Source organism: Colletotrichum costaricense, assembly GCF_030867565.1.
Source record: "Colletotrichum costaricense strain IMI 309622 chromosome Unknown Scaffold_15.1, whole genome shotgun sequence".
Lineage (NCBI taxonomy): Eukaryota > Fungi > Ascomycota > Sordariomycetes > Glomerellales > Glomerellaceae > Colletotrichum > Colletotrichum costaricense.
The window spans coordinates 751,318-766,501 of record NW_026848244.1 but is presented as its reverse complement, the minus strand read 5'-3'; the positions used below and the strand labels follow the sequence as shown (position 1 = coordinate 766,501).

Sequence of the window (15,184 nt, the reverse complement as noted above, 5' to 3'; positions counted from 1 at the left end):
TAGTTCAACCCAGCAATTTGGCTTCCCAAACACATCAACGAACGAGACGGGAGTGAAGGGGACATCCTGTTTTGAGACTCTCGAAACAAACGCTAATCTTGATGGAATACAAACATCAAAACTGTCAATATCGTCCAAACACAAAGCTCTAGGACACAAGCAAAAGCTTCTAAGCTTAATTGTGAGAGCTTGGGGCGGAACCAGATCCCCTCGGCAACCCGACAATGCCTACCTTTCAACTCAAAAAAAGAAGGGATCACTCCGAGATCGCGAAATCAAGTGAGCGGCGAATTAACGTCGGCGACAATGCCAAATAATCATGAAAAGTGGAAGGCCTCGGGCCCGCTTCGATTCCCGATTAACTCAGAGTTCATCCCGTCTCTCCCCCATTTCAAGCTTTGGTGAAAGCTGCTGCTACTACTTTGGGTGAGTGTTCCCTCCCCCACGGGTGTGAAAGGAGGCTAAATCTCAGATCATCCCATCCCATCACCTACCTCAATACCCTTCAGGCCGTCATGGATCTCGGGCTCTCGTTCCTCCTCTGACACATCTCATCCCCCTTGGGCCACCGCCCGTTCGCCGTTCGGCGCGTCAAAGGTCCAGAACCTACCTCCCTTCTAGGCCCTTCCCGTACTCTGACGAATCGCATCATTTCCAGGACGAAACGTACTCAAATCCCCATTCGTCCATCGCCTCGACAAGAAGCTAAGGCAGAGATGGCCGTAGCGGTCGTCGGAACCGTGAATCCTGTGCGTAGGGCTTGGCATGTCGGAGAGCTTTGCCATTCGCCCCCCTGCCCCCCTTTGGGAGCTCCAGCTCTACCCAGCTTGAAGCTCCAGCTCCAGCTCAGCTCAGCTTCGACCAGCTCTTTGCCCGTTGGGAAAGTCACAGTAATTCAAATTTCCATCCACTAGATGCCGTTCGCCGCTTAGTCATCTCAAAGGGAACGTGAGTCTGTGACACCCCCAGCGGCAGGCCGCCGAAACTTGAACGGACGGATATCTGTCACGATCTGATCTCAACGGGACCACGGGCTCCACTACCGTTCCGTTTGGATTCTTGCCACCGTTTCGAGAAGCGCTAGACGCCGTTAGTGTTCTTTTGAGGATTTTCTTTCAGATTCGTTGAGGTTGTGTTGTGGCGAAAGACAGCATCACGGTGTTGTCTGCGAAGTCGATCATGAGCACCAGCACGAGTCTCAACCACCACATACGACCATACCCATTGGAAAACTCGGGATCCCGTCCGCTCTCCCATAGATAAGCCGATGAGGGCCGGATTAGTAGTTGGGTCGGTGACGACCAGCGAATACCTGGTGTTGTATGTTTTTGGTTTTTATGAAGCTATCATGATCCACCTGAAGTGTGCGCGGCGGATCGCAATTGCGGGGCCGGCGTTGTTCCTGCATCACCCAGCCTATGACCTCGTTGTTCACGCTAGGCACTATGAGTTGGAGAGTCGTTTGGATTTTCTTTTTTTGAATGATTGTGGTATAAGTGTAAATTTCTATATTCATACATCGTAGAAGGTATATCCATCCATGTCACATTCTAGACCTCCAGATGACCAGCTCCTTCAGTAGCATCGGCATCTTTCCGTTTGAAAAAATGAGCCCGTAAACAAAGGGAATCCCTGATATCAATCCGAATGATCCATCAGCGCCGTCCATGATCTCACCAGTATCTTATCCTATCATCAAACATTCTTGCCATCCATCCTCATTAGACTCATCACCTTTACGCCCATAGCCATAGTGATCTTATGACAGCATCGTCGGCGACGAGCGTCCAGAGCAGCTGGCGCTGGCGCTGTCCTCTCCATCAACATATCCCTTCTCGTTACCCGAATCCACGTCGCTCTCAGTCGCCCATCGGCCAGGGCATCCGGGGATGTCGCGCTCGTGTTCGCGGTACTGCTTCTCGCGCTCGCCATCCTCCTTTCTTTGGCGGAGATTCAACGTGACGGAAGGCGGCTTGACAGACATGGCAGCCCTCTTCTTCTCGCGGGTGTCGATGTCAGGCATACCCATCTTCATCATGAGCTCCTCATTCTCGTCTTCCTCCTTAGCGGCATCGAACATGGCCTTCATAAGGTCGGCCTTTTCGGGCGTGCGCGCGACAACGTCAAAGTCGAAGAAAGCGGGCTTGGCGATCAGGAGAGGGGTGTAGTCGTTCCAGTGCACGGGGACCTCAGTGCCGTCGGCGTTGAACTTCTTGCGAATGTTAAAAGCCCAGGCCATGCCTCCCATGGACAGGAAGAGGTCCTGGTCAACAATGGGGACACCCTGGCACGTCCTGCGTCCGAAACCGAATTGACTGAAGCCGTCGAGGTTGGGGAATCTAGTGAGAGGTTCCTTGTAGGTAGGGTACTCAGGCTGCACCCAGCGTCCGGGGTTGAAGGTCTCAGCATCGGGGTAGACGGACTCGTCGCGAGTGATGCCCCTAGGCTGCGTTAGTAATGGAACGAACACTTGGTCCTAGTGTCGAGCTACTAACCATTCAAGAGCATGAATCGTGGCACCGGCAGGGATAAAGTAGCCGTTGTAAACATCGTCCTTTTCGACAGCGTGGGGAATGCCTGCACGTCACGTCAATCGCGCTGAACTCAAAAACAAACTTCCACTATGATGGCGCAAAACGTACCAGTAGGGACCGGGGGTCTCCACCGAATGACTTCCTTGACGACAGCTCTCAATAAAGGCAACTTCTCACGATCCGACCATTGAGGGCATCTGCCTTCGCAGTTCTCGTCAATCTCCTGCTGCAAGCGAGCCTGCCATTCGGGGTAGTGCAGCATGGCGAGGAGGAAACTCTGGATGGGGCTACCGATGGTCAAGGCGCCAGCAATGGCCATGAGACCAACAACGTTCTGAGCCTCCGCAAGGTCGCCCCATTTGCCCTTTTCGTTTCCGAGACCCTCGTTGATAAACGTGCTGATGAAGCTCGGCGCGGCGGTACCCTTCTCGACCTGATCCTTGACAAAGTCGACGTTGCTCGTGAACTGCTTCGACTCAATATCGTGGCGCTCTGCCTCCTTCTTCTTCCACGGCGAAAGCGCTGCGGGGACGTGCATGAGGAAGGAGATGACATTAGGAAGAGCACCGGCAGGGGAGATGGTCTCGAGAAGGCCAAAGGTGGTCTTGCGCAGAACTCTGGCCGGGTGGGCGGTACCCCAAGAAAGGCGACTGACGGTTCGGCTGGTGAACTGCTCGATGTACTCGCGATACTCGGCAGGCTTCTGGTAGAGAAGCCACAGGAAACGATCGCGCTCGCGGCTCGGGTATGCGTGGAGCTCCTGCTTGTCGCTCTGGTTCATGAGGTGGTGGCAAAGCTTGCGCTGGCGCTTCCATGTTTCTGACCGGATTGTTAGTGAGTATATCTAGGTGAGAGGCAAGTAGAAGATGTACCTGTCCGGCCAAGGAGAGCAAGGTAGTCGCCGCTGGTGCGGTTATCCGGGAGGTTAGGAATCATGGGCCGGTCAGAGTAGATGACATTACGACGGCCAAGGAGGTCGTGAGCAACTTGCTCAGAGGAGATCCAGACGTGGTAAGAACCGAACATCTCTTGCCCGTAGATTGGGCCATACTGCTGGCCCCATTCATGGAACTTCATCCATGCCGCCTCTGCCGGAACATCGTGAACGCGACCAATAAAGGGCAGGCCTGTGCTGAAGTCAGTGTCTGTATACCATCGTTGGCATGTCGTGGTCGTAACAGCTTACCCTTTGGTCCAGGAAGAGGCTTTGCTCCCGCTGGAATCCTCTTCTTCAACTGAATGGCGGAGTAAAGGCGCCATGCGCAGAAGAGGATAAAGCCGAGAATTGCCACGCCTACGGCCATCGTGACAAGGCCAAGTGATATTAGGGAATACAACTAAGTGTTGTCTACGGTATAGTATGAAGAAGGGTAAAGGGGGGAACCGACGTCAAGGTCGATTAGGGGTGAAGAACAAAAGAGAGTGAAGAATAAGACCTGCTGATGCAGGAAAGCAGAAACGACAAGAACCACGATGACGGGTCTCGAGGACGGTGTGTCTCTCGGCTGTTATTAAGAAGAGTGAGGGCCACGTTCAGCCATCCGGTCATGGAACGCCCAAGCGGACCGACGGGGAACGGCCAACGGTCCCTTTGTCTGGAAACATGACTGAACCACGCGAGTATGGACGCTCGCCGGATTCCCCAAGCGCCATGGCAAGAAGTCCAATACCACCCTATTGCGACTATCATGGATCGGCGCACAGCGGGCGGCGGCGGCAAACTTGTCAGTCCACCTCGCCGTCCATTCCGCCATCCATGGTCCAACAACGGATGCCCAGAGTCTTGGACCCCGGTGATGGTGTATAATCCTTGACAACATAGCAAAAGATACTTGTGCCGCGCTTGCATGTCGGCCGCCGCCGTTGTGCTTGCCTGCTTGCTAATGGTAGTGGTGGTGGTGGTGGTGCTGCTGCTGCTGCTGCTTGCTCGCTTGGCTCCCTTCCCTTCCTTTCCCAGACAAGTGGTTCGTTGAGTTCTGACATCTGGGCATTGAGCTTCCTGAAAGGTACATCAGAGATCAGACACTCGGTTCGCCTCAAGAGACGAGGAAGGGGCAAAGGCAGATCCCCGAGAGCTCCCCAGCTGGAGCTCACGGAGTGCTAGCAAATACCGATGCCCGTCCTTGCATCTTGCGTGGGAGGGTATGCAGGCTCGTGGACTGCAGCAGGGTTGACCATGGCTGCTTAGGGCCCAAGGAGACGGTTAGAATATGAGGTGACTGTGGGATGCGCGTTGCATCTGCGAGAGCTCCAAACACAGGGGCCAGAAGATTGGCCGAGTCGACATCTCACTGCAGCAAGGAGTAAACACGCTACCGTGACTACCAAGCTGTTCCATGTCCAAGTCCGTAGTGCCCGCGGTGGGCAACAGGATCATCCTCGTCCCACTTTGCCCTCGTCGACTGGGCGTCTGAACCAGTCACCTAGGCACCGGCGTCAGGTAGAGCTGTTGCGGTGGGCTACCGGAGCGTAGGTCGGGGCCCGTCCGGTCTCGGCACAGACACCGAGCCACTTCACCGGGCAGTACGCTAGCTTTGCAGCTAAAACCAAGGATAGTATACGAGCAGAAGAAATCGCACTGCTCGATTGCCTAAAATTGTCGGAAGAAGCTGCTGTCACAATTCTCTTGAACCATTCTAGGGCTAGGCCAGGCACACCCGATGGCCCGTTGGCCCACTCCTTGACGTTTTCGCTTCCTTCGTTTGCGCGCTATTCTGCTCTGTCCTGAGCGGAAGCTTGGAAAAGATCAGGACGAGGTTTTCGCATGCCGCCATGATGCTGAGGTCGATCCGCATGGTGCCCCACGCCGGATGCACCGCTACTATTGTGTTCCGGAGCCTGGGCAAACGTCAGTCTCGGCCTTGGACATGTAGACAGCACACAACGCCCAACGCAAGGTAGGGATAAATCATCAATATTGTTCTTGGGTTTCCTCCGGCACTTGACCAGGAGACGTCGGCAGAGAGACTTCACAGAGTCATCGACTCTGAATGTGTAGATTGTGGACGTCGATCAACTGCAAGCCACGGCGTCGCGGAAGCTATGCGGTCGGAAATTGGTAGCCAACAGCCACCCGCAGATCGAGTGAGAGCCAGCGACAGCCAGTAAGAACCAGTCAGAGCCGTCGAGAGCCATCGCAACTCTAGTGTTTCGACATATGCAAGATTCGGTGTTGGCAGGGATTAGTACGCCCTAGCGGGATCCGAGCGGGAAGATCACTTGGTTGGCGCCCAGGAATGGAACTCCCCCACGCCATTCACCGAGCGTCAGACACAAGCCACATGTTGGTACCTTAGACAAGTTGTTGAACGCCTCTTGATTCCTTGGAGGGAGAGCGTCAGGGGGAGGCCACCTATTGTGACTGTCGTGGCACTGTGGCTCATAGCTCGCGCTGCGCAGTTCTGCTTTGACAGTCATCATCGGTCAGACTTTTCTCACCTGAGTGTAGGTGGGTGAATCCCCTGCTTCTTGCGAAACACTCTCGTCACGACCTCTCGACATATGCCGTGCTTTGCTTGGCCTGGATCCAGTCTGCTGCTGCTTCTGTTGTTGCCTCTGCTTCTGCTTCTGCAGAGAAACCAGCCCTACTGGGTCGAATTGCCGCCGTCGCCACCTGCACATCAAACTTCACTGCAGATTGAATGACTCCTTCGTCTCCAGTCTGGGGTAGTAAATAGTAAAAAAATTGTCTCTTCAATTACTCAGCACTAATGGGCTGGTGCACGCGAATCCTGTGTGGCTCATGCTGTCTGTCCGACGATAACGACGACGGCCACAGACGGCCACGGGGATTTGTAGTACACCGAAACGGTCGGTGGCTTCTTTGATCGAAAACGTCTTGACTTTGTGCGACGCCACACCGGTTCGTGCCGTCGGCCATTATGGAATAGCACCACAATGTGGCTGATGGCTAGTAGCCGTTGTATCGGCCTGTTACGCAGTAGTAGCTCCTATGCCCGTGTTCGTCATTGGTACGAGCACTGTTGTGACCGTAGGTCACTCTGCTCATAATCCTCCGCTGTCTTTTTAGTTGTTCAAGTCCTCTCTATACGACCACTTTTCCCTCCACTCTCGTCTCTCACAGTCATGATTCCGTCATGATGCCAGTTTACATTCTGGTGGGGTGGTCAGCATCAAGTTTCACATGCCAGACGGCATCGTGCGGCAGCGTATGGAGAAGAACTCACCTCTCGACAGGGGACAGTCCCAAGAGACGCATGCCGTTGAAGAGCACGGTCCTGGCGGCCATGTACAGCGCCAAGCGGGCCTTCTGGAGCTCAGCTTCGCTTCCAACAATACGCAACACATCGTAACTGCTGCTGACGACGTGCGTGAGGCGGAACAGATACGTAAGCACAGTCGTGGGCTCCAAGGTCTTGAGAGTGTTCTGGACAACGTCGGGGTACTGGCTAATGACGCGGATCAGCTCAATAGCATGCTTCTCCGTCAGCAAGCCAAGATCGGCCTTTGCAATCTCCTCCTCAGCGACTCCAGCCTTGCGGAAGATGGAGCACAGGCGAGCGTGGGCGTACTGGAGGTACGGTCCGGTGTCACCCTCGAACGAGGTCATGGTGTCCATGTCGAACTTGTAATTGTTGACCCTGGGCCAATGTGTCAGTGCATCCGAAAGCGCCTGGAAGGAAAAGTCCGGACGACATACCTCTTTCCACTCATATCCTGCACCATCACACTGCTGATGCCAAGAATGTCGGCCGTAGCCTCCGGTTCCGCAACCTGAGCATACTTGGCCTCATTCTTCTTCATCACCTCGTGCATCTTGTCTCCGACGTCGCGCAGAATGTCATCCAAGAACTTGACAGTACCCTTGCGGGTGCTCATTCCCAGAACCATACCAAAGTTGATGTGCTGGCACTTCTTGGCCGTCTCGCCGTGGCCCATAAGCTCGATAATCTTGAAGAGCTGCTTCAAGTGCAAATCTTGTTGAGAGGCAATGACGTAAATCATGTGGTCAAAGTTGTACTTCTTTTGGCGGTGGAGAAGTTCGCTGATATCACGGGTCAGGTACAGAGCTGTGCCGTCCTTCTTGCGAATGATGGGGCGCTCCAAGCTCTTGCCCGGCTTTCCGGGAATGTGCTTAGCGAAGTCAATGATGACAGCGCCTTCTGACTTTTCGGAGATGTTCATGTCTTCGAGCTTTTTGGCAGCAGCCTCCATATCCTCCTCGGAGACTTGGGACTCGCCCGAGTACTCGTCAAAGTGGATGTTAAGACGGGCGTAGGTCTCCTTGTAACGCTTGATACTAAGATCACGGAATCGTCTCCATTGAGCAACAGCCTTGTCGTCTCCGTCAACCATGGCCTTGAAGTACTTGCGAGCCTGCTCGTCGAGGCTGTTGTCCTTGAGCGCGGTGACGTCCTCCCCAGCCTGCTCCTTTGCGGTGATCTGATCCTTCTCGTCGGCCATATCCCTGTTGATCTTGACGTAGACCTCGTACAGGTGGTTGATGGGATCGGCGGCAAGCGCCTCCTCGCTACCGAACCTCTCAAAGCCCAGAGCCAAGAGACCATACTGCTTTCCCCAGTCACCAAGGTAGTTGATACGGGTCACATCCCAGCCGGCGCCATCGTACAGGTTGGCAATGAAGCCACCAATGATGGTGCTTCGCAAGTGACCAGCGTGGAAAGGCTTCGCGATATTCGGGGAGGAGAACTCGACAATGATCTTCTTCTTGCCCTGGGACTTGTCTTCGGGGTTCTTGAGGCCGTTGTTGGGGTTCTTGCCAAAGTCGACGCCACGGGACCGGACCTGGGGGATCAGAAGCTGGGAAAGGGGGCCGGGCTTGAACCAGAACTGGAGGAAAGTGCCATTCTGGAAAGAAACGGGCTTCTCGATCAAGGGAGACTCGGGGATCTGTTACCAAGGTGTGTTAGCCCAACATTCGATCGTACCACGAAAGAGCCAGCGCGCATTGGTTCAGGGGTACGGGTTATTCCAATGATCTTGGTTCAGAACTGACCTTGTCGAGCCACTCAGCAGTGAGATCCGCAGGCTTCTTGCCCTTGATGCGAAGAGCAGGGACAGCCAGTACCAAGTCGCCTTTATCCAAGCTCTGGGTCCATTGAAGGGCGTTGTAGATGATAGTGCTCTCAACGCCGGTAACAGGCTGCAGCAGCGAGGTGATGTGGGAGCGGTAGACGTCGATGGGGTTGACTTCGGGGTAGCAGCCGGGGTAGGACTCGAGCTTGCTCACGGAAAGCTTCTCGAGCTGCGCCGTGATCTGGTCGGCCATTGTCGCAAGCGAGATGGTGGGGGTGGGGGGAGGTTTGGCGAGGGTCGACCGCTCCGGAGTCGTCGAGGAGTAGGGTCGCGTGGTGGACGTTGGAGGTCGTCGTCGAGGAGGGTAGTGGGCGAAGGCTGAGGCGGCAGAAGACGCTCCTCGTCGAAGACTGGTGGGATAAACGTGGGCTAAACGAAGTGAAGAAGAAGAAGAGAAGAGGAAGCGCGCGACGCTAGTCATTAAGAGACTCGACGACGGGGACTGGGCTGCAGGGGGGACGAGAAAGAAAAAAGGCAACGAGGGGGAGGGGTCGCTGGGCTGAGGGCTGTGGCCGATGTTTGTCACCCGCAGAGAAAAAATTGCGGACCGACGGCCAGCCTGAGTCACTGAGCCATTCGTCCATGTGGTTGGTTGGCTGCCGGTGTGGGGCTTCACCGGGGCTCACCGAGTGGAGGGGTAATCTTTTCTCGGTGAGTCCGGTATGGAGGGGCAATTCCCCCTGCAAATTTCGGTGAGCTCACCTTCAAGAGGATTGCATGGAAACTCATCTCATCAACCCATGATTTTCTCACGGGACATAAGAGAGTATGAGTGGTTGTGATGGATATATATACTCTACACGCCTTCATATTTTTCCCATTTCACAAACGATAAGATAGCCGGCATTAATAGCACCTGGTTGTTGAGCTGCCGAATGCCACATGAAGCTCACCGCGTCAGCTCCCTCTTGATAAGACTATTAATACATGACGCTGATGAAGCCGGTAATACATGTACCAATCAAGCCATATGAAACAATCCTTCTAGACTTGTAATCTTCACCAATGACATCCAAGCTCTGGAATCTTGTATACCATTCAAACTGGTTTCTTTTTTTGTACACATGATATTTACACGTATTGACAAGCAGTATGAGTACGCGTCAAATGCCAATGTCTTGCATGAGTCTATAATTACGTTGATATAATCTAGAACGAATACTCCTCAACAAAAAGATGAATTCCCTGTGCCCCCGTCCCCTTATGGACCGCCCTCTCATCCGATAATGAGGCCACGCAATTCCTCACGGAACTCGCCAACGACTGCCCACCACAGACAACGATCGACGTCTCGCCGCCCGCAGCCTCGACAGGTTCTCGAATCAAGGCCTCCAGATCAGGACGACAGTTGTACGTCTTCACCATACTCATCATAGACCCGCTCCGGATCCTGGGTGTAAGCGGCACCTCATCGCCCTTTTCCAAGTCTAGTCCCTTTTCCTGACAGCATCCACCACTGCCGCCACTACCATCCACGGAGTCGTCAGAGGCGATCCTTCTGTGTTTCGCAGATGAACTTGAGCTAGAGCTTCCTTCACGGTCTGAGTAGAGAACCGTCGTCGGCTCGCCTTCTTTGGCTTTGCCGGACCGCGTAATGGCGATATGCACCTGCAGCTCGATGCCGTTCTGCTGCGCCCGATCCATCGACTCCCGCAGCCGCTGCGTGTAGAATTCTATTTCTTCACCCTGGCATGCCATGAGGATGAACTCGATCCTCGTAATGCATGTCTTCCTGCGGCTCTGAACGATGCTCTCCAAGATAGGCAGCGTGAAAGACGTCCCCGTAGACGCTGAGATGAGAACCATGGAGTCGTAGATATCCCATCTAGGCGGCGCTCCAAACGGCCCCAGCACGAAGCCCGTAAGCGTCTCCTTCTTCCCAGATGCCTGGACCTGTTCCGCGTAGTTATGCAGTCTCTTGGAGAACCCGCCGTGTTTCCGTACAACGAGCTGGATACTATTGCAGGTACACGTTTCCGGAAGCTGGTGTGCGCACGCAATGGTATACGGGTGTGCCTCAAAGGGCCCGATATGCGGCAGCCAGAGGTATAAGTGTTGCCCCGCCTTCCACGAGAAGTGAACATCCTTGATCGTCAACACTGTCGTCGACGAGCCCGCTGCCCGGATCTGCACCTCGTGTCCCACCCGCTTCATCCCCTTACACGTCGATCTGTTGGGTCGGAGCCTCGTATTCTGCCAGGCAAGGAACGCCCAGCGCGCGAGGCGGTCGAAGCAGATGATGGCGACGGAGAACCAGAGGTACTGCTTCGCGTAGGCCGGAATATGTACGTAGACCAGCCAGATGAAGAGTACCGCCGAAAGGATGTGCTGCAGGAGAAAAAGCTCGTACGCCATGCTACGGAGGGGTCTCATACCCGTGAGGAACGTCCAGATGAGGATCCCCCAGGCCCCGAGTCCGTACTTGATGACGGGCAGGATCCGCAGCTGCGTCTCGACAAAGTCTGCGCGCACCCACTCCGACCAGAAATGGAACCCGTGGACGGTCGCCGTAACGAACATTGTCCTGGCGACCCATCGGTGAAGCCAGCTTAGCCGTTCATGTGAAGCCCCGATGATGAAGCCCACCACGTTAACCTTCATCGCCAGGAGATAAAGGAGGGGCATCTGCATAACAGTCACCCAGGCGTTGCGGAAGCCTATTCGTTCCCAGAAGTACGCGTCCTTGATGACGGCATCGTTGACCATCATGTAGATGATGACGGCCCAGTAGGCCAAGAGGACAAGTACGCGACCGAGTGACGGCGGCGTCGCCCAGCGTAGGCCCTTTATCGGGATGTAGAGCTGTGGGTGTCCTGCTTCGCGGACGAGCGCTGTTGATGTCGCCCATATTTGTGTAATAATATTTGAGGGTTTTGTCGGGAATCGAACGGACTCGGTGCGGCATCGCTTGAGTCTGCACATGTCAGCATCAGAGGGTAAACTGCAGACACGGTGGCAATGATGTTCACCTTCTTAGGCTTTCGAGGTAATTGAGACCGCGGATGATACCTAGGAACCCGACGACGCCTGCGATTATGTACCAGAAAGACTGTGCGAGCTGAACATTTGTCTCCTGGAATAGCGCCGTTCCCATGGTCATGCCTCCTCCCATACTACTTCCTCCTCCATGATTATGGCTCATCGTGGCGATTGTTGGTGATGAAATTGTGGTTATGAGAGGGCTGTAGGCTGTGCCGTCTTTCGCTGTATATGTTGATTTGCGACTTTGGCGGTTTCCAGTCCCGCCGCTTACTGCTTATCGAACCCGTTGTAGCCCGTTTAACGCAGGTTATTGAGATGTGGAAGTTCGTTGTGAGATGTCGAGAGGGTATTCCAATGGCGCGCCGGTGTCATGAGGTAGCGCCAATTCGTGAAACCATCTCACAAAGCAAACACTACCAATCGCATGCGCATAGACTCCCAGATACCATGACTTCATCCAATAATTGAAATACGAAAAATGAAATCTGCGCCTCGAACAGTTCAGAGGTCCCGGCTATACGGCGTTTGACGGCTGTGAAATCAGCCAAAGGAATGAGGTGTATTGAGCAAGTTCAAGAGGCAAAGACTCTGGGCAGCATAAGCACGTCCAGTGACTGGCCTAAAGACTGGCACAAGAGAAATGGTACCAGTAATGAGTACCCGGCTCGGCGGCACAAAATGCGCTGGTTTAGAGAATGGTTAGCGCAACACGGTCCAGCATGCATCCGAACGAGTTTGGCATCGTCAAGGCATGACAACCTGGGCCATGGGGCAAACGGGATGCTTCAAGCAGAGGTGGCTGACGGATGATCCGCCGCCAACTCACGACGGTGCGGAATGCCTGAACACGTTTCTCGACGACGGGAGTCTCGGCTACACTTTCACTTTACACCCTCTTCATCGAGAGTTTTATCTATCCTACCGGCTCGGGGGAAAGTTCTCTATGCTTTAGTTTCTTCCCGGCATGTTTACTAAGTCCTTATCCATCAGATAAAGAGAGGTCTGGGCTCTTAGGTTTGTTTGAATTTACGCGGGTCATGATTCGCTTTTACACAGACTTCGAATTCAAACTCTCAATTTGGTTATCGCTAATGCCCGTCATCCTCTGACCTTTCTCTTCTACAGCTGAGATTCAGAAACAAGCTTGTTTTAATTCTCACCAACTTCCCAAGAATAAGAAGATACCAACGACCATCCAGGCATCAAGCACCATACCCGCCAAATCTCTTCCCCCGTCCAGCTTGGAAACATGCTCACGACAGAAGATCAATCTCAAACCCCCCCGTGAACCCCCCACCCCCCCTCTCCCCAGATATCCCACCTGTCCCTTGTCGAAGAGTGAGAGTGAGTCTGAGTTGACGGACTCTCAAACAGGGGTAGTCCCCCCAATCACAACTGCGCAAACGCCACAATTTGCTCAAAACTTCTCAGTGACATTTACAAACGGCCTCATGATTGGCCACAGCCCTAGTCACGCAGCCAGCAAGCCCCTGCGCATATCGCGGGGCTAGTCTATCTAAGGTTAACTACATCCCTTCCTCTCATGGTCTAACTGTCTAAGCATCAAGCCACCCGTCCCCGCGCGTCCGCCGTCGCCGCGTTTTTGATATCACACGCTGGCATCGCGACGACATTTCATTGTGACTATAGAGCTCGGGGCGATGGCGGAGACGAGACGAGACTGAGAAAGCACCCAAAGACATTACCAGAGCCTCATCAGTCATCCCCACTGAATATGAAAGCCAAGAGTCGTTCCGAAAGTCCCGGCGCGGAGAATCCACCTCGAGAGGGACCTTTGGTTCTTTCATGCATATAGTGAGGGGGAAACATGCAACCATCCAACGTGGTAAAAGTGAAGCTTGGAGCTACTTAGTTCGGTAACAGCAGCCAAAGTGAGCAAGTTTTATCTCTGCTTCCTAGCTTCCTAGCTCTTCCTCCTGCCACCGGGCACAATACCCCCAGCAAGTCATCTTCCTCTCCAGTGCCTCCGACCAGAGGGCGTAACTCAATTCTACCTCGCCATGTGCCGGCTGCCGGATCTAGGCATCCTAGTCCATTCATGATTGAATCCGAGGCTCTCGTTCACCCATTCAGAACCTCCCAAACCCTCTTTTCCTACCTATGTAGCTCACTTCAAGGCACAAAACTGAGTCTCGCTCGTTCTCGTGTAACGGTGAGAGAGGTTCGGCAAGACCTTCCGTCTCTCTCCACTCCATGGATGCCATGTATCTCACCCAAGTGCTTAGTTCTTTTCACCCAGCCCGCTCGTGAGATATCCGCACTACCCTTGCCGAACAAAACCACGAGCTTCTCAGGAGCTTTGCTGTTACCCAATCTAAGCTCTTTCGAGACAAACGGCGCAACCAGGCTAGCCCTACAGGAGAGTGCGAGAAAGGGAAACCCCGTTGCTCGGGTCATTCTCCTCCCGCCCATTGACCAATACCCATCCCACGCGACGCCGGTCTCGTTCATAAACAGCCCGTGTTCCTCTTCGTCCGCTTCACACCTGACATTCCACCATCTTATCAAACCCAATTCCTAATACCTGTCCTCTCTCCGCGCTGTGCGCCTCGATACCCAAAGTCCTCTCACATCAAACTACACACATCAACACCAAATTCCCAACATCGCCAGCCTCAATCACCTCAACCGCCAAAATGACCCGCCTCCTTACCCCCCTCCTCCTCCTCGCCTCAACAGCAACAGCTCACTTCTCCATGACCCTCCCCAAACCCCTCGGCGACTCAGACGACAACGAGGCCACCGCCCCCTGCGGCGGCTACACCGCCTCCTCCTCCTCCGCAGCAACAGACTTCTACGTCGAAGGCGATGCCATCGGCATGGAAAACGGCCACCCGCAGACAAACTGGCTCTTCCGCGCCACACTCGACCAGACCGCCGCCTCCGGGTGGACGCAGCTGTTCCCGATCGTCATGCAGACCGGCCTCGGCAACTTTTGCGAGCCCAAAGTGGTGGCGCCGGGGAATTGGACGGGAAAGAGGGGTGTCGTCAGTGTTGTTGCGCATTCGCCTGATGGGCTTTTGTATACCGTGTGTTATCCTCGTCTCTCTCTCTCTCTCTACATCTTCACTCTGTGAACCCCCTTCAACAAAGAACAAATCTCACTAACACACCTGCAGTGCGCCGCAGTAAACTTCGTCTCCGGCACAGCCCCAACCCGCTCAGACTGCAAAAACGCAACGGTCACCGTCGACTTCACCTCCGACTCAACCCTCACAGCCCTCCTGAGCGCCAGCGGCTCCTCAAGCAGCGGCAGCCCCTCCTCCGGCTCCTCCTCCGGAACCTCGACCCCGTCCGCCTCGGCCTCGAGCACCGCAAACGCCGCCCCCGGTGCTCTGGTCGGTACCGTCTTCTCCACCGGCGCTGTGGCTGGTCTCTTGGTGTCGTTGACTGCTGCTGTTGGTGGGGCTGCCATGTTCTTCTAGAGTCTCTGAGAAGTCTGGTGGTAGGGGATGATCATGGTTGGGAGGAAGTATATAGTAGTTGCGACTCTTTATATATGACTATGGCCACCTGAGAGACATCGCAGCGGCCTGGAACCTGGCTACCGCCAATATGAAACGAGCATTGCATTCGGAGTGTGCAGAATC

At 54.4% G+C, this 15,184-nt stretch overlaps 7 protein-coding genes across 7 annotated transcripts; 2 read left to right on the top strand and 5 right to left on the bottom strand.

Annotated features, from left to right (window-relative positions):
• Positions 1-1,080: 1,080 nt before the first annotated feature.
• CCOS01_12600 (uncharacterized protein) lies at positions 1,081-1,257 on the bottom strand (the record flags this gene model as incomplete). The annotated part of the gene is made up of 1 exon (XM_060460748.1): positions 1,081-1,257. The coding sequence occupies one exon, from the start codon at positions 1,255-1,257 to the stop codon at positions 1,081-1,083; it is 177 nt and encodes a 58-aa protein (XP_060308796.1).
• Positions 1,258-1,759: 502 nt separating this feature from the next.
• On the bottom strand, positions 1,760-3,838 carry CCOS01_12599 (cytochrome P450; the record flags this gene model as incomplete). Its single annotated transcript, XM_060460747.1, has 5 exons — positions 1,760-2,441; positions 2,496-2,577; positions 2,643-3,353; positions 3,407-3,661; positions 3,721-3,838. The coding sequence occupies 5 exons, from the start codon at positions 3,836-3,838 to the stop codon at positions 1,760-1,762; spliced, it is 1,848 nt and encodes a 615-aa protein (XP_060308795.1).
• A 421-nt stretch (positions 3,839-4,259) lies between these two features.
• On the bottom strand, positions 4,260-4,517 carry CCOS01_12598 (uncharacterized protein; the record flags this gene model as incomplete). Its single annotated transcript, XM_060460746.1, has 1 exon — positions 4,260-4,517. One exon carries the CDS (start codon positions 4,515-4,517, stop codon positions 4,260-4,262), a length of 258 nt encoding a protein of 85 aa, XP_060308794.1.
• Positions 4,518-6,274: 1,757 nt separating this feature from the next.
• CCOS01_12597 (arginyl-tRNA synthetase) lies at positions 6,275-9,012 on the bottom strand (the record flags this gene model as incomplete). The annotated part of the gene is made up of 4 exons (XM_060460745.1): positions 6,275-6,464; positions 6,722-7,135; positions 7,195-8,405; positions 8,512-9,012. The coding sequence occupies 4 exons, from the start codon at positions 9,010-9,012 to the stop codon at positions 6,275-6,277; spliced, it is 2,316 nt and encodes a 771-aa protein (XP_060308793.1).
• A 728-nt stretch (positions 9,013-9,740) lies between these two features.
• On the bottom strand, positions 9,741-11,733 carry CCOS01_12596 (ferric reductase like transmembrane component; the record flags this gene model as incomplete). The annotated part of the gene is made up of 2 exons (XM_060460744.1): positions 9,741-11,505; positions 11,561-11,733. 2 exons carry the CDS (start codon positions 11,731-11,733, stop codon positions 9,741-9,743), a joined length of 1,938 nt encoding a protein of 645 aa, XP_060308792.1.
• Positions 11,734-13,632: 1,899 nt separating this feature from the next.
• Positions 13,633-14,115, top strand: CCOS01_12595 (uncharacterized protein; the record flags this gene model as incomplete). The annotated part of the gene is made up of 1 exon (XM_060460743.1): positions 13,633-14,115. The coding sequence occupies one exon, from the start codon at positions 13,633-13,635 to the stop codon at positions 14,113-14,115; it is 483 nt and encodes a 160-aa protein (XP_060308791.1).
• Positions 14,116-14,230: 115 nt separating this feature from the next.
• Positions 14,231-15,019, top strand: CCOS01_12594 (uncharacterized protein; the record flags this gene model as incomplete). The annotated part of the gene is made up of 2 exons (XM_060460742.1): positions 14,231-14,623; positions 14,714-15,019. The coding sequence occupies 2 exons, from the start codon at positions 14,231-14,233 to the stop codon at positions 15,017-15,019; spliced, it is 699 nt and encodes a 232-aa protein (XP_060308790.1).
• Between the last annotated feature and the right edge of the window lie 165 nt (positions 15,020-15,184).